The 27,303-nt window shown below is 35.6% G+C and overlaps 1 protein-coding gene across 1 annotated transcript in view; it reads left to right on the top strand.

Moving 5' to 3' along the window:
• Nucleotides 1–27,303, top strand: part of ADCY1 (adenylate cyclase 1) — a 224,060-nt gene that overhangs the window by 71,089 nt on the left and 125,668 nt on the right. Inside the window, exon 3 of the mRNA XM_044676500.1 lies at nucleotides 4,028–4,139. Coding sequence (XP_044532435.1) covers nucleotides 4,028–4,139 — 112 coding nt within the window. The remainder of the gene's footprint in view (nucleotides 1–4,027; nucleotides 4,140–27,303) is intronic.

The following is a 27,303-nucleotide window of genomic DNA, read 5'->3' as shown; positions in this document are numbered from 1 at the left end:
TCTCTCTGTCTCTCTCCTTCCTTCTCTCTCTACTTCCCTCCCTCTCTCTTTCTCTCTCCTTTCTCTTTCCCTCCCTCTCTCTTTCTCTCCTTCCCTCTCCATCTCTGTCTCTGTCTCTCTCTGACTCTGTCTCTGTCTCTATCGCTCTCTCTCCCTCTTCCTCTCCCTCCTTCCTTCACTCTCCCTCCCCCCTCCCTTCTCTCTTCCCCTCTATGGACCTCCTTTCTTTAACTTTCTCTCCTGTCTTCTCTCTTTTCTATTTGTCTATTAGTCTATTAGTCTCTTCTCTCTCTTTCTCTTTCTCTTTCTCTCTCTTCTTCCCCTTCTTTTCTTCTCTGTCTCTCCTTTCTTCTCTATCTTTTTTTCTTTCTTTTCTCTTCTTTCTCTGTCTATCTGCCTCGCCATACATACACATATAGTTCATAAGGTTAAAAAAGGCTTTGTTTGGGCTTACTACCATAAAGATTCCCATGAATATGTACAAAGAGCCTGAATCAGGACATCCTTAACCTCTATTGTTTTATTTCAGGAAAAGGAATGGGAATGCCCAAGGTCTGGAGAAACATTGTCATAACTGACCCTGAACAAAGAGATATAATGTCAGACTTGGAGTATGTAGTGATGTTAACAGGACTCTTCCCACTACACTGAGCTAAGACATTTTTCAAGTGGAGGACTCATATGGTCCTGGGGAGGAATTTGACATGAATACTGAACTGTTACAGTCACTGAACTGCTACAATACTGACTTTGCCCACTGACTGCTTTTCAGACAGGACTCTTCATCCCCCTTTTACACGAGTTTGTCATGGCTGTCCTCCTTTCTACCCTAAATGTTCACTTCTACCTTTTAGAATCACTGGTGGTCCCTCAAGACTCAGCTCAAAATACCCTCTGTGGGAAGCCTCTTTAGACTCTCTCCAGTTCCTAGAGCCTTCCCTTTTAAGTTATATTACTAGAAAACATATAACATGTGATTAATAAAAACATTAATAAAGCTAAAGGATTTCTAATAACAACTGACATCCATGTAGCACTTTGATTTATCCTTATTACAAACCGTATGAGATGGGGAAGGAAACCCTAACAGGTGTTATTATTTTTTTTTACAGATGAGGAAACTGTGACTTATAGAGATTAAGAGTTTATGTGGGTAGTAAGACCAGATTCCAAATCCAGTGCTCTAACTACTATCCCATACTACCTTTTCATATCACTATTGTAACTTTCATCATTAAGACTTTGGTCAGGTCAACTGAATGATTACATATTTGTTTTGTTGTTCAGTTGTTTCAGTCATGTCCAACTCTTTATGACCCTATTTGAGGTTTTCTTGGCAGAGATGCTGGAGCGATTTGCTGTTTCCTTATCTAACTCATTCTATGGATGACAAAACTGAGGCAAATAGGGTTAAATGACTTTTCCAGAGTCACACAGCTAGCTAGCTTCAGAACTCAGGAATTTGAACTCAGGAAGATGAATCTTCCTGACTCCAAGCCCAGTACTTAATCTATTGTGCCACCTAGTTGCCTATGTATTTATAATCTGATTAAAATATATAGAAATTTGTGTTGTAGAAGAATATTCTTTTTTCCCTTTTTTCTTTTTTTCTTTTATTGATTAATTATGAAAAATTTTCCATGGTTGCATAATTCATATTCTTTCCCTCCCCTCCTCCCTCCCCCCTCGTAGCCAATGTGTAGTTCTACTGGGTTTTACATGTGACATTGATCAAGACCTATTTCGATATTATTGATATTTGCACTAGCATGATCTCATTTAGAGCAAGGGTCTGCAATGTATGGCTCTTTCTGCAGGAGCCATAAAGTCATTTTTTTTTCAGGCGCTGTTACAGGAGCGCACACTGTGAGCACTGTATGGCTCTCACAAAATTACATTTTAAAAAATGTGGCATTTATGGCTCTCACAGCCAAAAAGGTTGCCGACCCCTGATTTAGAGTCTACATCCCCAATCATATTCCCATCGACCCTTGTGGTCAAGCAGTTGTTTTCCTTCTTTGTTTCTACTCCCACAGTTCTTTCTCTGGATGTGGATAGCATTCTTTCTCATAAGTCCCTCATCCTTGCTCTGGATCCTTTCCTTGCTGCTAATGGAGAAGGATGTTATGTTAGATTGTACCACAGTATATCTGTCTCTGTGTATAATGTTCTCCTGGTTCTGCTCCTTTCACTCTGCATCAATTCCTGGAGGTCTTTCCAGTTCATATGGAATTCCTCCAGTCCATTTTTATTCCTTTTAGCACAATAGTATTCCATCACCAACAGATACCACAATTTGTTCAGCCATTCCCCAAACTAAGGGCATCCCCTCATTTTCCAATTTTTGCCACCATGAAGAGCGTGGCTGTAAATATTTTTATATAAGTCTTTTTCCCTATGATCTCTTTGGGGTACAAACCCAGCAGTAGTATGGTTGGATCAAAGGGCAGGCAGTCTTTTAAAGCCCTTTGGGCATAGGATTGAAGAAAATTCTGATGAAATTGGCAAACTCCTTTTGGAACTGTTGTAATCTGAAAGGCTTTGTAAAAAAAATATTAACCATTTGGTACATTTAAATCCCCTAGTTCTAGTGTGAGCCATTATTTTACATTTCCTGAAATGAAGCATCATAAATGAAGGAAGTCCTAATTCAGGCCATGTGGACATAGTTATGGGAACCCTTGATGGTGGTAATTCCAAATCAAGCTTTTTTATTTTGTATAGTGTATGTGCACACAAAGACCATTAGATTTGGAATGAGAGAACTTGAGTTCAAAGCGTTGGTATTGGTGTGACATTAAGCAAATCACTTAATCTTCTTGAACTTCTCACATAAAATGAGGGAATTGGACTAGATATCCTCTAAAGTCCCTTCCTATTCAAACTCTGTGATCCTGTGATCCTTCAGAGAGAGAAAGACAGAAAAGAATGGAAAACTAAGCTAAATAAGATGGCTTCAGGGAAATCCATTGGTATTATGCTAATAATAGAAATAGAACTAAAGAGAGAGGAAAAAGCTATAAAAATATGATGTGCCTATGAAAATAATTAGTCATTTACATAAACTGCTTATTATTTATGCATAATTATCATATGTCAGACAATTTTCTTTATCATTAAATATGCCAAATTAACTTGTGTACATCCTACTTAATTATAACACTCAGGCTTATTCTCTGTCATTTGTTGTCTAGATAACATGGTCATCTGCTCACAATTAAAAAAAAAACCAACAAAACAAAACATTGGTATTTAAGAGAATTTAAGAATCTCCACATTTACTGACTAAAGGAAGTTCATGGGATTATGTGGAAATGAGGGCTAGCGAGTCAAAGCTGGGTTGTCTGCCATAACACAGAATCTGGCTCTGAGAAATGTAAAACCTGGCAATGAATTAAGTCAGGTCAATAAGAACTTTTTAAGAACCTATTATATACCAGGACACTTTGCCAAGTGTTATTTCAGAATTCCATTCTCCATAGGCTCCTCAGATAATTGTTGGCATTTATGTTTGCTCTTGTCCAAGAGTCCTTACCTGAAGTTCAGTCTTCTACAGAATATGCATGGCTTGTTGCCTGTAGTTTTTGTCCTGTTGCATAGGACAACTATTCAACTGCACAAGCATTTATTAAGCTCCTATTATATGTAAGGTGATGAGTGAATAAAAAGCAAAAACCTCTCCTCCCCCCATTTTATAGATGAGGAAACTGAGGCTTAAAGCTATTCAGTGAACTGCTCTGGATCACTCATCTAGTAAGTAGCAAAACAGATTCAAATACAAAGCCTCTAAGCTCCAAATCCAGCATATTTCCCAGTATGTCATACTGGGCAAGGCTTTCAGAACTTGGAATAGACCTTAAGGTTTTCCAAAAACCTGTCAGAAATATATTGAATCAGAGCTCTGAATGCTGAGCTTTTCAGAGTTCTCCTGTCACTTTGTATGCATTTCTGAACTGGGTTGCACTCAGGGGTATTATGAATATGGAGAATACAGATGGCACTAATGTTTCCTTCCTTCTCTTTGCAGCATTTTGTTTGCAGATATTGTGGGTTTCACTAGTTTGGCATCCCAGTGCACGGCTCAAGAGCTGGTGAAGCTTCTGAATGAACTCTTTGGGAAGTTTGATGAATTGGCCACAGTAAGCATATCTTTTTTCCCCCTCTCAATTCAATTTGAATTGCTTTTTAAATAACAATGTCCCAGGTGAATTACATATGTTTGGAATAGGGAATAGACTGATTACTAAGCACAGTTGGACAGTAAAACCCATAAATCATGAATTTTCAGAGCTTAAAAACTGCATTAATTCTTTGCCATGGGGCTGAGCAATGCATTTGCTAGATAAGAAAAATACAGAGTATGTGAATATATATATATATATATATTTGATGTTGAAAAAAGTCAATGCACATTTGATTTAAAAAATTAAAAGCAAGAATTTTAAATATATTTTATTCTCAATATGTAGTAAAATAGTCTGATAGAAAAAAATGAATATATTATGTGCTGTCTACATTGATCAGACTATAAAGTTATCTGAAAATAATCAGACTCATGATAGGTACAAGCATTTTCTGTTGCCATTATTTGAATTTAGTTGTAATTGATACAGAAACCTCAGCATTCTATAGTAAAAGAAAAGAGATAGTTCCTACTACCCTCCTCTCCTTCACACATCTATGCTGTGCTTAGGAGAATGTCCATTGAAGTATGTCTCATTGTCATAAAGACAGCATTTCTGATAAACCTGATAATACAGCCTAGTGGCAAAGGGATATGCAGTGGCATCTTTTCTAAAGATAGCTTATTCACCAACTTGAACCATTTGAAAAAATAGTATCTAAAAAGCAAGAAAAAGTGGGCTATAAACAATCAGTAATGGTTGTCACAAAGCCCTGAAACTAAAACACTAAAGGCAAAATATATTTATTGAAAGAGAACCCCTCAATTCCTCATTCAGAGCCTCTTTTCTCCTAGTTTAGATGGAGCTCTAACAAACTTAATTATCAGGTTTTTTTGTTCCATTTCCTATTAGAAGCTACAAAGTAGAAAAAGGAAGAGAGAAGGAAACCAGAGGCAGACATACCAAAAATTGTAAAAAGTTAAAGTCATTTGTGACTAGCCACAAAGTAAACAGGAAAATATAGGAAAAAAATCAAATACAAACTAAATATCATTATATTATTTAGCTTGTTTTAAACCTAATGTAAATACATTGTCCTCCCAGGTCCATTTGATTCCCTCTCATGCTATCTTATGGAGTGTATATTAAATTAGAAATAAGAATACAATTACAGTTGCTCAGAGCCCTCTATTAGGACAATTTCTAATATTTAGACAAAAATTTGACTCTCTCCCTATTTTACAGTTACATTTTTTCTGGCTAATCCCTTGCCCCCTTGTGGTAAGGTCAAACTCAGCTTACCTAAAACACTAGAGTAAAAAAAAGAAAAATATAGCAAGATGTCTAGTAAGACATAGGCACTGAAAGAGGAAGTTAGGGGGGAGAACAGACCTTTTCTTCAAACTTTCTTGAGTATTTGAGGAAGTAGGTTGTTGTGAGTTGGCATCAGCCTGAATCCTTTGATCTGAGGTCTTTAGAAGACTATTGGTTCTCCTTTATCTCTTCCTTTCAGCAATAATTTAATCCTACTTTCTCTTTCCCCTTTAGCATATTCTTTCTAGGTCAGCTCATGTCCTCTCCACATCCAGAACCTCAGAATCTCTCTTTGGTTCTGAATGAGGTCCTACTTTTCTTCAAGTGTGTCTGGGCTTGACCCTTACTCAATCAGCACAGATTTCCTAATGAGTCTAAGTGAGATGTTTTTGATTAATTCAAGGCATCCAGACCAATCAAGAAATGTCCATACTAAAGTTAATTACTTTAAATAGCATAGGACTAATCATGGATGCTGCCCTTATATAAGACTTCAAAACTTCAAAAACAAAAGACTACTAACATAACATGTAGCCATTTCATTGAGGGACAAATGGCACTTGAGAATCTTATTCTAGTCATTCTTTCATTATTGCCCTTCGTAGTTATGTTCTTGTGTAATTTTTTCACTATTGTCTATTGAGAAGATGAGGATATGCTTAAGATCAGGAAGTATGATGGGGGTTCAAAGATTGGGGTGCCCACTTCAAACTAAAGGGAGGAAAGCTTCATGAATGGTGTTGAAGTTGATCTTGAAGAATAGGTCAAATTTGGTAAGTAGAATAATGATGTTTCATCATTGTCATGAAGAACAACAGCAAGAATAAAGTTAGAGAGGTAGGAACTAACACAATACATTTAAGGAGTTAGCAATGAAAGGAAAGGTGATATTGCTAAGTAGGTCTAATTCTTGGGAAAAAAATTTTTTTCCAAAATAGCAAACCTAAATTTGCTTCTGCTTATTTCTCTTTGTTTTATTCTCTAAGGCCAAACAGAATCAGCATAATTACTTTCCCATTTGAAAGACTTTAGAGTTAAATATAAAAGATTTTAAAAGATAGCTGTAATTTGCCCCAGTATTTTCAATTTTTTGTTATGAATTTAACGGTCAACAACAAACAATTCAACATGTGAAGAACAACTAGAAGATTATAGGTAAAACTGTGAATTTATATTAAATTTGACAAATTAATAATTAAGTTGCCCTATTTGTGCCCCCTTTTGAATTTTTCAAAGAATATTGGATCTCAAATTCTTTCCCTCCCTCCATTGATAGAGGTTGAAATTAGGAGATGATCCTGGCTTTAGGAGGAATGGGATAAGTTGAATTTGAAACGTTTACTTCTGTACTTGAGATAGATGAGGTCTCAAAGACAAAGAAAAAAAGATAAAGAAGAACAATGGATTTTCTAAATCTAAACTTTTCCCAAAAGTTCTTTAATGAAAAGAAAGAAAAATTGGGATGGTCACTAGAGGGTGCTGCTGGGCCAAGGAAAAGTTTGCTTTTGTTGAGTCGAAGAAGAAAAGCCCTAGAAAGAAACTGACTATAGATGGTAGAGAGGACATGATGGGGAAACAGATGGTAGAAGAAGTGAGGCTCTAGTGGGAAGGGATTGAGAGTATACATGGAGTGGCTAGCTTTAGAAAAGACGAAACATATATCATTGAGATGACATTTATCCTTTGTAAATATGAAAGCATTGAATATAAATGCTAAATATTATTATTTTCACTCTTATTACAACTATAATTACCATTATTCTCATCTTCCTTTGAGACAGGAGAAAGACTATGTTGAAAGGAAAAAAGGATAAAGAAAGCATCAATAGACAAGTCAGAATATTAGATTGTCAGTTTTTGTTTTGTACTTCATCTTCTACCAGCGATGTTCTATGAGCTGGGAGCAAAAGCTAAGAAAGTCTTATCGGGATGATTCTGTATACTCTCCATCCTCTGGAAGTGTGTTTGTGTAGAAAGTGTGGTATAGTAAAGTAGGTGCTATGTTTAGGGTTAAAGAATCTAGATTCAAATTCCCCCCTTGGGTAGTTGACATGAGTAAGCCTAAGGTGGCTACACTAGATAATCTCTGAGCTTCCTTATAATTCAGTCCCATGATCTTCTGAATGGAGTCAACATATGGCAGTAATTAAGGACAACTACTGTTGTTCAGCCTTTGTTTTGAAGAGGATCAATGACATCGTGTGATGCCTTAACTTACACATGAATTGGTTTTAAGTAAAGCAGAATTTCAGAAAATCTAAAGCAGTGGTTCCTAAACTTTTTTGGCCTACCACCCCCTTTCCAGAAAAAAATACTACTTAGCCCCCTGGAAATTAATCTTTTAAATGTTAATAGCAATTAATAGGAAAGATAAATGCACCTTTGGCCATCACTGTCTTCCTGGATCCTTGCAGCACCCACCAGGGGGCAGTAGCGCCCACTTTGGGAATCACTGGTCTAAGGCTTCATTTTCTTTTCCAGAGTCATCAAAGTCAAGTGGCAAGACAAAAGTCCCAAAAGAACAATTAATAGCCCCAAAGGGAAAGAACTCTACTAGGAAAAGATGATGAAGTTAGGATTGTGAGCTAAAGGAATAGTCTACTTTGTCACATCAAAGCATCTACAGAAACTAAATCCAAAGTACAAAGTACAATGTGGGAAAGGGTCTTATTTATTTTTATTTTTAAACTTTTCTCTGCAAGAATCTAAAATGGAGGGAGTCAGCACATAACCAGAGAAGACACACTGTAGCAGGGAAAGAACCAGCATTGGTGAACTGAGGATTCCATTTCATCTCTCAGCTTCTCTGCCAAAGTTCTTTTGTAATGGAGCATACTAGCCATACATATCCTCTTTTCTTTGTTGCATTTGGATTGATCCATGGTTCCAGAACTGATCTGCTTAATACAGCCAACATCCAAACACAGAGGAAAGGGATCCTAAGTTTTTAATGAGGGAAATGATGAAGTAAGTCTATGCAAGGTGAAACCATCAAGGAAATGTGGGAATAATCAAGTAATCTGGAAAGTGGGATGAAGGTGAAGCATAGATTCAGTGTCACTGAAGAATAAGAGAGGAAGTTGTAGGAAAGTTAAAGTTTGAAAGGAAAAACAAGAAGGTTGAGACCTTTTGGGGTAATTCAAAAGATTGGGTCCATGAACCCAAGGGAGCAAGATTTATTGCTATAAAATACAAAGATCACTTAGGATACACTGACAACTGACTACTGAGGGAAGTTATCCACCATTTGTTGTAATGAATCCAAGTTAATACCTATTTATGAATATAGGGATCAGTCAATCAATCAGTCTATATGCATTTATTAACAGCCAGGAACTCAATCTTTGGGGATAAAAATAAGGCAAAAACATAATTCCTGCCCTTAAAGAGCTCACATTCTAATAAAGAAGACAAAAGACAAACAACTATGAATGTTCACAATTACATACTGTAGAAATGGAAAGTAGTTTCAGAGGGAAGGGAAGGAGGAAGGAGAATGGAGAAAGGTCTTCTATACAAGGTAGGATTTGATTTGAATCTTGAAGGAATCCAGGAGACAAATGGGGACAAAGACCAACTTGTTGGACTTCTTTATTTTATAGATGAGGAAACTGAGAACCAAATCGGTTAAATGGTTTTCCCAAGAAAATACAAGTACAAAGTGGAGTCAGCATTTGAACTCAGGTCCTTTGACTCTAGATCCAGTACTGTTTTTCAGATTTTACCACACTTTTCTATTCAAAAAGGTGTGTTCCACACAAAAGCCCTCTGGGCAATACCAGTAAAACCAGGCATTGGTATACCTCTTCTAAAGATCATGACCCATATGAAATTATTTCATATAGCTAGACAGTGTCAGAACTAGAAACCAAATCAAGAGCTTTTAACTTCATATATTGTTTTTTGTTTTGTTTTTAGAGTTATTATTTTCTTTTCTCCTCATTACTCTGGGATTCTCTCCATGTTGTTACCAAAACATAGTATCCTTCTTAAGATGTGCCTTGGGAGCTAGTTAGCTCAATTGACACTTCAACAGGACTCCATTTTTAAAATCCCAAACAAAATGGTAACCCTTCAGCCTCTGATTTTGAGGGGTAACTTAGAACATCTCTTTTTCATGACATCTATGGCCAGTATATAGTAGTTTCTTGTTTCTTTTACCTTCACTCTGATAATTGTTAATAATTTTTCCTTTCTTATTTTGACCAATGTATGATCTCCTTGATGTTGATATTTGTTCCCATGATGAGAATGTCAACCAGTCAGTATATTACTTGTTCCTTTCCTGCTGGAAAGTCACAATAAAAGTGTCTACCCAATATGCTGTGTACCTTTTTTTTTTAATCAAGAATTCTAAACCTTTCTTGTATCATGGTTCTCTTTGGAAGTCTGAGGAAGCCCATAGGCCCCTTCTCAGAATAATTCTTTTAAGTACAATAAAATAAAATACTTAGTATTACAAAGATATCCAACTGTATTGAAATACAGTTACATATATATATATATATATATATATATATGATTTTTTTTAATTCACAGACCCTAAGTTAAGATCCATTGGATCCTGCCAGTGGAGGATGAGCTGTGCTGTCACCATTCTTAATTCTTCTTATGTAACAAATTTATCTTTTCCTCCAAACAATACATTTTTCTAATGAAATCTTTTGTACTGATTCCCCTACACAGCCCCTTATTTTTAATATTTCAGCCTGCTCACACCTACAATGTACCTCTCCTTTGCCCTCAGATGATGCTCAATTCTATTTCTTTGGAGAATGTGGTATTCCATGAATCATAGTCTTATAGCATCACTAAGAGAATATTGACATTAAAAAGATGAGTTTTTATATGATTTTTCAATTGTTTATTTAAGTTTATGTTTTGGAGTTTGGGTTTTATAAGATTACTCACTTATAAAAATGAACAATATAGAAATATAGTTTCATGATTTTACAAGTAAAACCAAGATCAACTCACCTGCCCTCCCTAGGACAGGGAAGAAAAGTGAGAGGAGGAGATAAGTTTGACCATCTAACTTAGGAAAACTTGCATGAAAATTTATTACATGTAATTGGCAAAAAAAAAGGATGGGCTTTTGTTTCAGAGAGTGTCTTCAGATCAATAAAAGACTTATTCACTGACCCAAAGGAAATCTAGACAACTCTTCTTTTTTGTGTTCATTTTTATGTATATTGTCAGTGTCTAAAATATATCTACTAATAGATTAGCCCATGGGCTGCCCATCCAACTCCTACCATAGGCAGGAGAATAGGTATTCTTCAGCCCCTTTGTATGTTGTAGAACTTTATAAATAAGATCCATTACTCAGAAGAGTTGGAGTTCACTGTCAACAAAGGGATTCTTCCTTAATGCCATAGTAATTTAACATCACTCGTTTCTTGTATCTTTGCAACAAATCAATGGATTGTTGAACTTTCACTGTCATTTTTTTAACTGAAAAGAGGCATCTTATGAAACTCATTGTATCTTGTAAGATTCGGAGAGGAGGATGAAATATATAACAATTGAAGGATTGTATAGAAGAAGCAGCTCAAAAGGTTTCATCAAAGAATTCAAAACCCTTGAGAGGAAATACCTATTTTTTATTTAATTAAAAAGTTTTCTTTTTTGAAGAACAGAGAAAGCTTCTCAAATAATGTGTTTCAATGCATAAAGTAAAATACAAGGCTTACAAAGGAAATCAAATATATTGAAATACAGTTATCAAAATACATTTTCTTAAAGTTGTCTCCAGGTTAGGAATTCCTGCCTTAGGGGATCAGAGCAGGTCCTGGTAGACTGTATTTACATTGAAGGGGACCAGCGGGATGGAATCCGTTTTTGAGACTCTTAAGGTTATTGAAAACCATAGAGGGGAATGGGAGACACTGAAGTGAGGGGGGCAAGTCTTGTGAGTTTCTCATGATCGGGTTACTTATAAAAGTTGGAACTTAATTTCACAAAATGGCAGATGAAGATAAAATGGAGTTACTCCTGTTATTTTCAATGTAACATTTCCCCATTTGATCCTGGGGTTCTGGCATCAACTTATTTGAATTCTTCATCTATTATGTATTTCTGGATGGAATAATAGTCTACCTTAAGGACATTGAATGGACGGGATAAAACACACAAAGAATAAAAGCAGAGTCATAATCTCATATATCCCCTAAGGAAATGAACCTTGTTTAAGAGACCCTATCAATAAACTTAGGCTCCAGATCAAACTACCCAGAGGGATCACCAGTGCCTAATTTGAGGGGAGATTTACATGTTGCCAAGATAACCCAGAAAGCTCAGTAAACACCATGAAACAAAAAGTTTGAACAATAGAATAACTGTCATCAATATTAAATAACATTGTCTACTTGTAATATGATAACGCAGTCCAAATATCCTTCTAATCAGCACATTTCATCTTCTGTCCCATAGTTGTCAAGTCCCTGAAAATATATTCCCTTGGACATTTTGGAATAGGTCTCATTCTTAGGACAGCTCTGAAGGTGGCTTCTCTTAGTCACTTGCAGGGGTTCCTAGGTAATTCTGCTAAAATGTGCCAGTAACAAAATCCAATACAATTTAAATACAATCTCCTAGATTTGGCTTTCCAATAACTAGTTCATGTGATAAAAACTAGTTCAAGCTTTATGGTTCTATTATGAACAGAGCCTTAAGAAGAACATCATTAAGGACCCATAATTCACCTGAAACTTCAGACAATTTCAGTTTGTATATACTACTTGCTGTTTCTATCTTTGCTAAATCCTGTACCTCATATACATACTTTCATCAACACACTGAAGGAAATGTCTTTCAAAAAATCCATGAGGCTCTAACTTGGAAAATGAACTCTTTTGTTTCTGAAAATTATCAGACTTCAAAATGGGGAATATTTTCACTTTCTTTATAATTATTAATATAATTTTCTATGCAAAATCCTTAAGTTCTTTAGAATTTTATTACACTGTCAGTAGTTCTGATAAGATTTAATGACCTGCCCTGGTAGAAAGTCCCTGAAATTTCACAGATTAGGACAATTTAAGAAATCTTTACTACTTTTTCCTCAAACTGTAAGTCATCTATTTTAAATCCAAATATGCTCAGTTAAATGTTTATCAATTCTCAAGTGTTGTAAGCACATTTTTAACAGCTAAATTCATATCTACCCGTGTCCAGGTTAAAAGAGAAGTTACTTTTCTAACAGTGTTTCTGATATAATAACTTTCCCAAATTTGACATTATGAGAAAAAATTCAGAAAATTAATAACATATATAATAATATGTAAGTCCAATCTTTTGACATCACTTCAATCAGATGAATTTTCAAATTATCTTACAAAAAACACTTGATAACTTTTGGCTTTCTATACTGATTGCATTCAAGACTTATATAAAATATTTACATTTACTAATATTTATATGTTGCTTTTATTTCTTTTAAAATCACTCAATAAGCCAAATCAATACCTTTGTGCTTTAGTACATTTGAAAACTTTCAGAGGCTATAGGGTACATTTCACCTTTCCCAAGGCATCTATTATTCTCTGCAGTTTTAAATTAACCCTGTGAAACTCTCAGCCTTGCATTCCCATTCCCCTGCTTTAGAACCTGGTATCCTTTAAAGGTTGCCCTTCAAAAGGTCCCCTGAGGACAGTGTTATCAAGCTCTCTCAAATAATTTCATACCACAAATTTATTTCTAAGGCATTTAATTTAGTAAATGATAGCATTTGATAATGCATTGTCTGGCTGAAACTATAAACGGGCATTTCTCTAAAAGTTTCTCAAATTTTTATCTCTATGGAATCAAACCCTCATTAAACTTCTTGCCAAAAACTCCAAACTCTTTACTTTCGATCTTTCCTCCATTTGTAGTCAGTGCAGACAAACTTCATATTTCTTTAGCCTTTCTATCCATTCTCCTCTCATCTCTACTTGCTTAAACTTTTTCTTCCTTTTTTCTTTTATATCTCATTAATGGTCTTTGATTAAAGCCTTCCAATTTTGAAACTAACCTTTAATTTTACATTGTGATATTTTGCTGCTCTTTACTTTTGCTACTTTCATAAGTCCTCCTCATCTTATTTTTTTTCCTTAAAATGAATTCTACAGAGTGGTACTCCCAAAACTCACAAAAAATATTTCAGCATTTATAAAAATATTTAAACTACAATTTAATCATTTGAAATAGAAAACACATTTCAGTCACAAATTTAGTCTCTTCTTTACAATGCCATGAATTTCTGCAGCCTGGGGGGAAAGATTATCTTCCTTATCTCTATAATTTCCAAACTGGCCAAGGTAAGACGGAGAGAAAGAGAAACTATCTTTCTGAAAACTTTGAAAATTCCTCAGAAAAGCTTCCACTCTTTACACTCTTCTTCCTTTGGCTAATTAAGCCATATGAAGAAGTTAGTCTGATTTATCAAAACACAAAACACAAAACAGTCGATACAAGACAGATACATAGAAGCATTGGCTGGCAAAGTTTTTCCTTCTTCCTTTCCACTTAAAGTTTAATCAAAAACTCAGTGCATGTGATTTTCTAAAAGGAGTCTCAAAGTCTTTAATTTGTAGTAATTGAAAGTCCCTTCTTCAATCCAAATTTGGGACTTATTGAGATTCTTATAATCTTAGATAAACCTTTTGAGAACTCAATTCTTTGTCATTCCCTACTGAATAGTAATCTTTCCTTGATCCCAGGCCAATAAGAACTTCTCTAAGGAGTAGGTTGACTTACTAGAACTAGCAACTAGGGTACTCTCATCAGGGACCTCCAAGAAAGTAACTGTTTGGATATGATTCAGTAAGATGTGGAGGCCTGGGGATGGACAGTCCTTAACTGTGGAAGTTCAATTGTAGAAATCTTACCTAAGTACCATAAGGCATTTCTTCCTTGACTGAGACTTACAATTCCACTTCCTTATTGGTCACCATAATTGTTATGATGGCATGATTCTTTAGCCATGTGTGGTTACAGAAAAAAATCAGGGACAGGGCTCTCAGTAGCAAAAAGACTCAGAACCTTGGTTTCTACAATTATTATATTTTTGAAGGGAGTGGGAAAACAGGATTGTATTGGTACAGCAGCTAGGCAGACTCTAAGGTAAAAGGGAACAAATAGTCTGGTGACTTTCCTGTCTTATGACTTCCCATAATTGGGTGACTTACAAGAAGTTAGAACTTAATTTCACAAGATGTTAGATAAAAACAAAATGGAGTTACTCATGCTATTTGTAATGTAACAGTCTTGAGGGTACACTGGCTAAGTAGAAAGTAATTGCTCATCTATAATGTCATTTACACTGATAAAATCTTATTAATTTCTGATGTTGAAATATCTGACACTGCCAAAGATATTTGTGGCATGAACTTTCTTTTATGGGTCTTAAGTAGCTATGACTATAGCAGTTGAGGGAGCAATTGCCAGTTTGTATTCCAAAAAGGGTTGTTTCCCGAGACCAGAGACATTGCTGTTCTCAAGGCCTTTGGGTTTTCTATGTATGGATGCTTCCATTGGGGTCTGAGGGGATAGGGTGCTCAAGGTGCTCAAGGTGGTGATGGCGCTGGCTCAGATTTCCTGGCATCTGCTGCCTCCTGTCTCTCTCCCCTCCATGATACTCACTGTGGCCATGCAACTACAGGCCCTGATAGCTAACTAATTCAAAGAACCACTGGCTCATTCCCAAACACATTTGGGGTGAACTATGAATAATTATGGCATGTTTTAATTGCTTACCTTACTCTAATTAATGCAAAGAGAAGATAGATTTTGGAATGTAGAAACTCAATTTTGATTTTGGTCAATTTGGTTTTGTTGTTGTCCTTATACATAAAATACAATTTTATTAAATGCATAGCAATTATATATTTGGGTGCTCTCCACTGACAACCTGCAAGCTACAGATACTAGTGGTGTTATACCATAACCGGATTTTACATTAATCAATGTCACACAGTGTGATTTTCCTAGAAGCCCAAAGCACCTTAGGGGTAGCCCTGCCCAAGGTTAACTAATAATAAGTCATAAAAATAGTCATCCAGAAAATAGTAGATTCTTCCTTCCAATTTACATATGAGTCAGGCAGCCTCTAGGCTTCCTGAAATTTCTATTAAGAATTCCAGCTGCCTCAGTAATAACATTCTGAAACTACCATTTCAGTGATGGTATGTACCTTTATTCTTTGGGTGATTTAAAAAGCTCAGGACTGCCCTAGTTTTTATTTGACAATAGTTCAGTTGCTTCTCTTCTAATTCTTCTAAGGGACATTGGGTAATGTGTGTCTCTATGTAACCATTTTAAATTAGTAGAAATAATTGCTTATGAAGTCTCTAAAATTAAAGCAATCTACCCTTTCTTTTAAAACATTTCTTTGATACTTCTTTAAAAAATAAATTCTGTCCCAGCCCAATGACTTCCCCACTTCAGACTCCAGCATAAACCTCCTTTATAATAAAGAAGTTGAATTAGGCAAAACAACCCAGCCTATTGGCAATGATTTATAGTATCTGCCTCAATTTTGTATCAGTAGCCCTAATATATAATTCTTCTGGCGATTGGAGTTAGTGAAAAGAAATTAGCATTGATTCATTGGCCTGAGAGCAGAAGAGTAGCAGGAGAAAAGCTGTGAGAACGGTAGCAGTTAACAGAAAGAACAGCTTTATTTGGTACAGAGTGTTCCTGAAAGGACTGTGGAAACAAATTTGCCCCAAGCAAATGGATTTCCCCTTTTATATATATATATATATATATATATATACACACACACATATACGTATACCCACTTTTTCTCAAAGGCACATTCATTGTTGGGAGAGTATGATCCAGGTTTATGTGTGGACTCTGGTGTTTTAATTATTCTTATATTTTCCTGTTATAGAAAAGTTATGACATTTGGTTTTTGTTGCTTTTTCATTCAATTAAGAACATGTTATGGTTATATCTGCTTTTTTGCATTATCCTTAAGAAATTTTTTTAGAAAAATATTTGAGTTAGTCACTGGAATCATGGTGGTAGATTGTGTGAAATTATGAAGTACACTGGTTGGGGCTAAGGAACTAAATGGGCAAGTAGTAATGAATTTTCTCTTTTCTTCCTCTGACCACATACCAGTGTTACTCCTAGGACTCTGAGAGAAAATCTGGATTGTAACAACAAAGAGGGGACACTCTCTGGGAAGACTGTGAGCAAGTCCATCCAAAAAAGTAAAGGGAGTGACCCACATTATACCTGGTTATATTCTCTTTTCACAGTCTTTCCAACATTTATCATTTTGACCTTTTTTTTTATCTTTCCAAGCCTTAGAGTTGTTTTAATATACATCTTTCATATTATTAGCGATTAAGAATATTTGACAGTTTATATGTCTTCTTTTGAAAACTTGCAGCTTTTATCCTTTTACACATATTCAGTAGTGAAATGCATTAATTTTTAAGTTGAAGGATGGTTGATGCCCCTTGGCTGTATTCTTTGTCCTTATTTTCCCTTGAGATTTGGAATTTTAGAAGAAAACCAAAAGAATACTTGGAATGAGGAAAGCCTGATTTCAAATTCTGCCTCTGATAACTAGCAGGTTTATGAATCTGGGGAAGTCACTATTTCTCTTTGAGTCTCAATTTTTTCAACTGTAAAAATGGTGTCAAGGTAGACTAGGTGGCAACTAAGGTTCCTTCCAACTATAATTCTATGAAAATTACACATAAAATTTCTGTTATCTGTGTGCATATGAGTAAACTATATTTCTTCTGAATATTAATACCTAAAAAAATCTTACCTTCTGTCTTAAAAATCAATACTATGTATTGGATCCAAGACAAAAGAATGGTAAGGGCTAGGTAATGGAGGTTAAGTGTCTTGCCCAGGGTCACACAAGTAGGAAGTGTCTGAGGTCAAATTTGAATTCAGGACCTCCTCTCTGGATCTGTCTTTCAATCCAAAGAACCACCTAACTGGTCCTGAAATACTTTTTATTGAAGCTACACCACCAAAAGATAATCAATTCTCATGCAAGAAAATAACTTTATTTAGATTTTTGTTTAATAGCTAATGGTACCCAAAGGTCCTAATTTATTCTTATGATAAACAAAGTAATGCTGTGGTATTAATGATTATAGTAAGGCAGTACAGACATAACATACAGATCCAAGCTAATATAAAACATAAAACTTATCCTTCGGTTTAGAATTCATTTTTTAAAGATTTAAAATATTTTATTTGTTTTAATCAGCCAAGCTATGACCTTGTTATGCTCTCCATTCTCATTGAGAACATTAAAAAAATTAAATATGTATAGTCCATCAAAACACATTTCTACTTTTTTCTATCAAGATGTGGGTTTGTCGGTAATTAGAGTTCCTAATTCTTTCAAATTTGCCTTATTGTTGGCATTGTTTAAATTTTCTCCTGGTTCTGTTCACTTTACTCTGTATCAATTGATACAAGGCTTCCTAGGTTTCTCTAAGACCATGCCTTTCATTATTTCTTATATCATAGTATTCCGCCACATGTATATATATAACTTGTTCATTCCACAATTTATGGTCACCCTTAGATTCCTATTCTTTGCTACCTCAAAAAGAACTATAAATATTTTTTTACATCCTAGAATCTGTTTTGCCTAGGACAAATTCCTCTCTTAATATGACCTCTTTCTAATTCCCCTTCCCTTTTTCCCTTTTTTCCTCTTATTTTCTTAAGTACATTTCTGAACTCAGCTATGAGTATGCATGTCAGAGCAGAGTGAGGTTCAAGTGTCAACTGCTCTTTCCCCCCTCTTCCTCCTACTTGCCTGTAAAGAAGTCTACTTGTGTACTGTGATTAGGGGAGAAAATTTTCCCTAACCTTCTTGCCCTCTCCTCAGTATATTCCCCTTCCTCTATTTCTTTGCTTTTATTTTAAGATCATGAAGACATAACAGAACTACTCCCTGTCCTTCTCTAATTGGACCACTTCTTTGAATCCTGGTGACGATAGATTTCAGAAGGGATACATGTAAATCCCATATTTGAATATTAACTGTTTAATCTAGTCCTTTATCACTGTTCATATTTTCCTTTTGATGTTTCTTCTTGTTCTTGTGTTTGAACTTCCAACTTTCTACATAGTTCTGGTCTTTTCAACAGGAATGCTTGGAAATCCTCTATTTCATTAAAAATCAACTTTTTCCCCTGGAGCATTATACTATTTTGCTAGGTAAGTTATACTTGACTATAAGCTATGTTATTTGCCATCTGAAATTTTATATTATTTTTATTTTTGTTTTGTTTTGTTTAATTGTTTATTTAGAATATTTTTCCGTGGTTACATGATTCATGATCTCCCAACACACTCTTTCCTTCCCCCTCCCAAAGCTGACAAAGCGATTCCACTGGGTTATACACATATCATTGTTCAAAACCTATTTCCATGTTATTTGTATTCACAGTAGAGCGATCCTTTAACATCAAAAACCTAATCATATCCCTATCGAACTATGTAATGAATCATATGTTTTTCTTCTGCATTTCTGCTCCCACAATTCTTTTTCTTGAGTTGGGTCATGTTCTTCCTCATAAGTCCCCCTGGATTGTCCTGGATCATTGCATTTCTGCTAGTAGAAAAGTCTATTACATTTGATTATGCCACAGTATATCAGTCTCTGTGTACAATGTTCTGGTTCTGCTTCTTTTGCTGTGTATCAAATCCTGGGGTTCTTTATAGTTCCCATGGAATTCCTCCAGTTCATTATAAAATATCATATTTTTAAAGTTCTCCTTTCCTTTGTAGTGGTGGCTACTAAATTGTGTATGAACCTAATTGTGGCCCCTTTGTACTTGAATTGTCTTTCTGGATACTTGCAGAATTTTTTTCTCTTTAATCTAGAAGCTCTAAATTTTGGACATGATGTTATTGGGAGTTTTTGTTATAAGATTCTTTCAAAAAGTGGTAAAATTTGAAAAAAGTAAGCAACTATTAGATTCTTTCTATTTCTATTTTGACCTCTGGTTCTAAGAGATCTGAGTAGTTTTAAGATTTCTTGAAATAATATGTTTAGGCTTATTTTTTTTGTCCTGGTACTCAAATAGTCTAATTATTGGGTTTTTTTTCCTTAATCTGTCTTGCAGTTTAATTTGTTATTGCTATGTGATGCCTCACATTTCTACAGTATTCTTAGCCTTCTGAATTTGTTTTAATATGTTTTTTTGTTTCATGGATTCTTTGGCTTCTACATTCTAATTTTTAGGGAAAATTTTGGAAAAAGGTTTATATCTCTTTTGTCATGATAATTCCCTCTCTAATTATTTTCTTCATAGCTTTCATTTCTTTTCCAGTTTTTCCTCAAGAATTCTTATTTAATTTATTTTAAAAAACCTCTTTTTAAATTTTCTTCCTTGTGTCTTCCAGGAATTCGTTTACTTTGTGCTCCAGCTATGCTTTTCTCTAGGGCAGTACTTGTTCGTATTTTGGTCATTCTTTTCTTCAGCCTTTGTGATTTGAGTGTCCCTGATACCAAAATAGCTTTTTATATAGGAGTTATTTTTTTGTTTACTCATTCTTGCAGCCTACTTCTTGACTTTAATTTTGATTCTAGGACTGGGCTCTTCCACACTTCTGAGGGGGAAATCTGGGCTAATTCTATTGTTGCTTTCTTGGAGTATTAGTGTGTTATTCCAGAATCCCAGGGACAGGTTGAAGTCCTGAAAGCTTTCAGTGTTCCCAGAGTGATCTGATCCAGGCCAAAGTCTGATTACTGCCTCCTCCCTGGTCTGAGCTCTGCAAGTTCCTGTTTATGCAAGAGTAAACTGTTGGATTTAGCCACTATCAGACAGTTGAAAAGCTCTTCAGAGTAGCAGAATTATAAGCTTATTTTTTTTATCTGGGATTCCTGCTTGGGTTATTCCTCTACAGGCTGTATAAAATGCTAAAAGCAAGACCTTCCTCTTTGTCTGAGGTCTGGGTCACACCATTGCTACTGCTGACTTCTGAACCTTTTCTTTTCTCTCTACCTACAAACAACTCTCCTCTATGCAGATCCCCTTCTCAGTCCACCCTTGATGAGTTATTAAATTGAATAGTAAATTACAAAGCTACCTGTCATTGTTAATAGAGACATAGTAAATTCCTTGGAGTTCCCCAGTATTCATCAGACATCTCTTATCTTGCTATACAACCTCTCCCTTAACTCTAGAATGCTCCATTTGCCATGTTCCTGGCCTGACTCCAGTCCCCATTGTTTTGGGGCCTCCTTCTCTGTCTCTAGAGAGACATGCTTAGCTGGCCTGGACAAATGACTCATTGTGGTTTTTTTCTGGATTTTCCCATCAGGATGGTCTTGTACATTTGGTAGATCTGTTTGGAGGAGTTTGTGGAGGTGAACTCACTGAGCTTTTTCTATCACTCTGCCATCTTGGTTTTTCCCCTAGGTTAAATTTTTAATATTTTCATTAAGTCAGGGGTATACCTAGGATTCTTTGAGAAATTCATAATTTTAAAAACCATTAAAACTATACTTTGAAGATAAATGTTAATGCAATTCATTTCAATTCCATTTGGAGTCTAATGAAAAGAATGCTACACCTGGATTCAAAGGAACTTGGTTTAAGCATAAATTCTGTCTCTTGCTACTTGTATAATCTTGGGCAAATCATTTAACCTACTTGGCCTTCAACTGTCTTATTTGTGAAATGGAAGTCATTGAACTAAAAGGACTCTAAGAAACCTTTCAATTTTGCATCTATAATTCTCATTATTTCCATGTCTCTATATTAAGCCCTTACCTCTCTCCTAAATTCTAGTATGGAAAAATGAGATGCCTTTTGGACCTCTCCAATTCAACGTGTCTAAAACAGAATTTGTTATATTTTCTCCCAAACACTCTCTTATTTCCAACTTCCCTGTCACTGTCAAGAGCACCTCAATCATCCCACTCACCAAGGATTTAGTTTCTGTCATTCTTGACTCCCTTCGCATACTCACTAAACATGTCCTATCTACTGCCAAGTCTTATCACTTCTAAATTCTCATCACCTTTGTCATACACCATCTTCTTTCCATTCATATAATTATCACCCTGGTGTAGTCTTTTCTATCACTACAGTCTTCTTCTTGGTGTCCCTACTTCAAATCTCTCCCCACTCCTAGAGGTAGCAAGGTAGCTAGAGAGCTGTGCCTGGTGTTTGGAAAACCTGAGTTTAAATCTAACCTCAGACACTCAATAGCTGTATGACCTTGAGCAAGTAAGTCATTTTACCTCTGTTTACCTCAGTTAATAATACCTACCTTGCAGGATTGTTAGGAATCAAACAAGATATTTGTAAAGTACAGTGTTTGGGTCATAGAAGGTGTAATGCTTATTCCCTTCCTAGCCTCACATAAATCTATCCTCCACACAAATATCAAAATATTCTTGCTAAAGTACAGTGAAGGTCTGACCATGTTGCCCCCCTCTCCATTTCCTAATAAACTCCAGTGACGCCCTATTACCTCTAGAATAAAATAATTTTCTCTCTTTGGCTTCTGAAACCTCTTACAATCTGGCCCCTTCCTACCTTTCCATTCTTCTTATACTTTACTGCCCATTTACATAGCCTATAATCCAGCAGCACATACAATATTTCAAGGCTTTTATAATCTAACTTTTTTCTGGCTACATGCCTGGACTGTGATCCCTCTTTACTTCCACCTATGGACTTCTCTGGATTACTTCAAAACTCAGCTCAAATCTTAGCTTCTGTAGATCTTTCTTGGTCTTGTCTCTCCCTTCTATCCTTCCTATACACCATGCTAATGTTTTCCCTCTAAGATTACTTTCCATTATCTCTCTCCCTTTCTCTTTCCCTATCTCCTCTGTTTCGCTGTCTGTCTCTTTGTTTCTCTGTCTGTCTCTTTTGTTTCTCTGACGGCATCTGTCTTTCTCTGACTCTCTCTCTCTGTCTCTGTCTCTCCCTCCTCTGTTACTCTGTCTGTCTGTCCATCTGTCTGTCTCTGTCTTTCTGTCTCCTTCTCTCTGTCTCTGTCTCTCTTGGTGTCTCTGTGTCTCTGTGTGTGTGTGTCTCTCTCTGTCTCTCTCTCTGTCTTTGTCTCTCTCCGTGTCTCTGTGTCTGTGTCTATCTGTCTGTATCAGTGTCTGTGTCTGTCTCTCTCTCTCTCTGCCTGTCTGCCAGGCTCTGTCTCTCTCTCTCTCTCTCTCTCTGTCTACCTCTTTCTGCCTTTCTCTCTGTCTCTCTCTTTCTCTTTCTTCCTCTCTTTCTCTCCTCTGCCCTTCTCCCTCTGTCATATTTATACAGATATTTTGTACATGTATTGATACAAACATGAACATATATTATATATATGTCTCTTTCTTTCTCTCTCTCTCTCTCTCTCTCTCTCTCTCACACACACACACACACACACACACACACACACACACACACACACACACACACATTGCATTATATAAGTCCTTCAAAGGAAGGACCATGTTTTTGCCTTTCTTTAAATCCCCCAAACTTATTTTTTCTCTTTCCCCTATTTTCCTCCTCCCTGCTCTAATCCTTTTTTGGGAGTTAGGAACAACATACATCCCTTAACTAACTCCTCTCTCTCTTAGCTTACCAGTCTATCTATCCACTCGCACTTTTCCTGGGAACTATGGGAAAGTAAAAGTAAAATGTATAATTACATGTTTTCCTTTTAAAGCCATTTCTTGTTACCTGGTCCTGTGTGTGAACCAGTTGACATTCAATTTTTGTTGTGTGTGTGTGAAAGAATGGAAAAGGAATTTAAGGTTTGTCCTTGACATCTCAAGTGGGAACCTCGCAGAAGTTAAATCTGAGGCATTCAGAAAAAGCAAATAGATAAATGTCCTCTTTCTAACTTTGTGAATAATGGAGATTTAACATTCTTTGAAAGAGGCAAATTATTTTTTAAAATATGTAATAAAATCATTTTATTAAGTATTTCAAAGTACTTCAAACACTGGTTCATGAAATTCATTTTTAAAGAGGGGGTCTTAATCATTTTTGTGACATGGAATGTGTCACTCCATTGGCAGGCAGGGAAAGCCTCTAGACTCTTCTGAATGATGTTTATAAATGCAGCAAAATAAAATGCATATGATTATAAAGGAAACCAATTAAACCAAAATACAGTTGTTAAAAATTCAACTTCCTCAGATTCATTTAGAAGGAAAATGTTCTTTTTTTCGGATAGGAAAATGCTATGCATATAAGATAAATGAACTGTATAGATTTATACTGGAGAAAGCACTAAAAAAGAAACGATACTTTGATTTCTTTACTGCTATTCTTAGCTAGATACTTGACCATATTATCCCTGAATTTGTATCTCTATGCCTAAAACTCCTGGAATATACATAGAACAAAATAATTGATATATTTGGTTTAATATCCACTCTCTCTACCAGAAATCCATGATTTAAACTATGTGAGTATTTCTTCCACTTGTACAGATGGTACCCAATCTACAACTTAGTAAATGGTCTTTAAGAATTTCTGTGACTGAAGGATTTATTATCCTACAGCCAATCTCAAGAAAAACCTCTTTAAATACAGCTAGACCAGTTTCTGAAAAATAGGCAGATTTAGTCATGAAGCCCATATCCAAGTTTTTCTGCTAGAGATTATAGTTTCCTTTTATAGCTTTAGGAAATACATACCATGATGAGTCAATGAAATAGAACTTTCATATAGGAATAACCTAGCTATACCCTTGAACAGTTGGTCCTGTGATTTAGATGGGTTTACAAAGTAATTAAACTGAAGGTCCATGTGTTTAGATAGATAATGGGTAGATACATCACAATATGAATAGCTCTAAGAAGCTGTAACATATGCAGCAGCCACACTCTGGTAAAATTGTCTGAATTGGCAGGCTGAGGTTGGTGGTAACCAATGGACCTTAAACCAATGGTGAATTAGAAGGATATCTACCCCAAGCAAGTAGAGATTTCTTCTATCAGAATGGACAGATGAGAACAATTTGCTCCAGTGGCCATGAAGTTTGCCAAAGCAGGTGCTACGGAACACTTAGAGCTCAGTAAGACATCAAAGACTATGTCCTGTAGGCAATTATCTTGACTTTTATTTTTTTACTAGACTTTGATGGCTCTGAAAGAGAGAACAAGGCTGAAGACTTTATGCAACTCGACCTTACTTAAAACCAATTGATATTCAAGCCAAAACTTCACCCCATGATGTCACTGGTCCTCTTTAAAAATATAGGACCATCAGCAACAAGATCACAACCCATCCAAATAGACTTTGGAGACTCTGCAATTCTTGTCCATCTTTCCACAAATTTTCCATAGAATTTCTATGTAATAATGAATCATTCTTCTAGGTCTTTAAAAAAATCTGTTTCTGGATCACCAGAGCAGCACTTAAGTTGTTCATTTGTACCTTTCTCTTGCTATATGACTAGCTCACTTACTCTTCCAGTCAAACGTAGGCTCGTAAGATCTAGAACTTAAAGAGATTTTGGAGATCCCCTAGTTCATTCCTTTCGTTTTATAGATGAAGACACTAAGGCCCATGTTAGTCCTTGATTATGTCTTTAACACCCCTTTTTGTGTGTGGGGAATCATTGGTAATATATTTGAGATTAAGTGTGTGTACATATACACCAATACATAAATATACATGAATTATAAATGCACATGTGTATATATACACATATAAACATAGATATTCACACACATCTTTGGAGTCACTTAAAAATTTTATTATTCTAAAATAATGATGGTCCATAATCCAATTCAGCTCAATCCAAAAATCAACTTTCTGTTATGGTAAGCTACTCTGATTACACCCTGAATGGAGGATAAATGGACAAAATGAAAAAAAAAAAACATAAACTGTGCCCTCAAAGAATTTATATTTTACCCAGAGATAATTTATTGAGCAATAAAGTTAATGATAAAACCTAGTAATGCACAAGTAAGAATAGTCTGTGTATATAGGGACAGCTGTGTTCAAATCTAGCCTCAGCCTCTCAATAGCTGTGTGTCCCTTGAACAAGTCACTAAACTTCTGTTTGCCTCAGCTTCCTCAACTGTTAAAATGGGGATAATAATACAATTTACCTCTCAGGGGTTGTTGTGAGGATCAAATGAGATAATAATTGTAAAGTGCTTAGCACAGTTCCTGGCATGTAGTAAATGCTATGTAAAAGTTACCTGAGATGATAATGATAAGGTGTAAAGATCACGAAGGAATTGTAGAGTGAGTGTGTTCTTAATTCTCCAATATATATATATCTCATTTAAAGTGATAAGTTCTTCCAAGGATAGAACAAAATTTCCCAAGAAAAATGCTATCTTGGAAATGATAGCTAAGAACGAGAGTCTAGTGAAAATCTAGTTCTTGGGGAAATTCAAAAGTGAAATTCCCAAATAACTTGGCATAAAGTATTTAGCTTCCCAAACTTTTTATCATTAGCATTAGACTAATAAACCATATTTATGTTGTGCTTTAAGCGAAGCATTTTCTTTAAGATATATTCATGTCAGTAGAAAGAGTGTTACATAGTGGAGAGAGTATTGGATTTGAAATCTGGAAGCCTTGGATTTACTTCTAATGGTTGCTGGCTTGTTGACTATGTACGAGTCAATTCTCTCATTTGTAAAATGTAACTTCTTTTATAAACTAGAGATAACAGTATTATGTAATTTACTCAGTTGTTATGAAGCTCAAAAAATCAGACAGTGTATGTTTTGCTGTGCAGACTTTGAAGTGCTATTTAAAAATGTCAATTATTACTTCTTTACAACTGAGGCTTAATGATATTAAGTGCCTTAACCAAGAGCACTCAACTATTAAGTGGAGCTGGGAACTTGAACCCAAGCATGTGACTCCAGATCTCCAGGGATTTCTCTCTCTCTCTCTCTCCCCCTCCTCTGTGTGGGTGTGTATGCATACATACACAGGCGGGCCATTTTTACCTAATATAATAGGCAAAATACAAATTTAAATAAGACTATTGATAGTAATGGTTTAAAAATATTATATATATATATATGTTATCTCTTTTGATCCTCATAATAACCCTATGAGATAAGTGCTATTATTATCCCTATTTTACAAATAAGGAAACTGAGGCCCAGACAGGTGAAGTGACTTAAGTGCCTTGCCCAGGATCACATAAGAAAATATGTGAGACAGGATTCAACCTGGGTCTTTCTGACTGTAAGCATTTTACTTACTACTCTCCCTAGCTAACTACAATGAAATAATTTTCAAAAGAATTAAACTTATTTTACATGTTTTCTATTGTTTTATTTTTATTGTTTTTGGTATAGAAACATGTGCCTTATTTAACAAGTAAGGAAACAGAATAGAGCTACAACTACATCGGTCTGTCAAAGGATGAATTTGCTTAGCTGGGGCTTTTAAAGGGAGAGAGAGAAGCAAACATTCCTCCCAATTCTGAGGATTTTCAGTTTCTGCTCTCCAGTATCCAGGCAGGTCCTTGTGGGGAGGAATTCTCCAAGTCCCCGAGTTTTTTTTTCTGTCTCTTTAGCAATGGGAATAATGGAGAGAAGCTGGCTGGTTTTCCTCTCTACAAGTTTATCCCTATAATTCTCCCTTAATGCCTGCCACAGTGCCTCTTAATGAGGGCACTGTATTTGGAGTAGGAAGGGGAAGTGTTAGATAGTTAGAATGCCCTATTTGGAGTCAGAATTTGGTGTAAATCCTAAGTCTGCAACTCTCTATTTGACCTTGGGCTAGCCTACCATGTGGCAGGCACTGTTATAAGCACTAGGAATACGAAAGAAAGAAAGAAAGAAAGAAAGAAAGAAAGAAAGAAAGAAAGAAAGAAAGAAAGAAAGAAAGAAAGAAAGAAAGAAAGAAAGAAAGAAAGAAAGAAAGAAAGAAAGAAAGAAAGA

This window comes from Gracilinanus agilis, chromosome 1 (assembly GCF_016433145.1).
Source record: "Gracilinanus agilis isolate LMUSP501 chromosome 1, AgileGrace, whole genome shotgun sequence".
In the NCBI taxonomy this organism is placed as follows: Eukaryota; Metazoa; Chordata; class Mammalia; order Didelphimorphia; family Didelphidae; genus Gracilinanus; species Gracilinanus agilis.
This window is presented reverse-complemented; position numbering and strand designations above follow the sequence as displayed.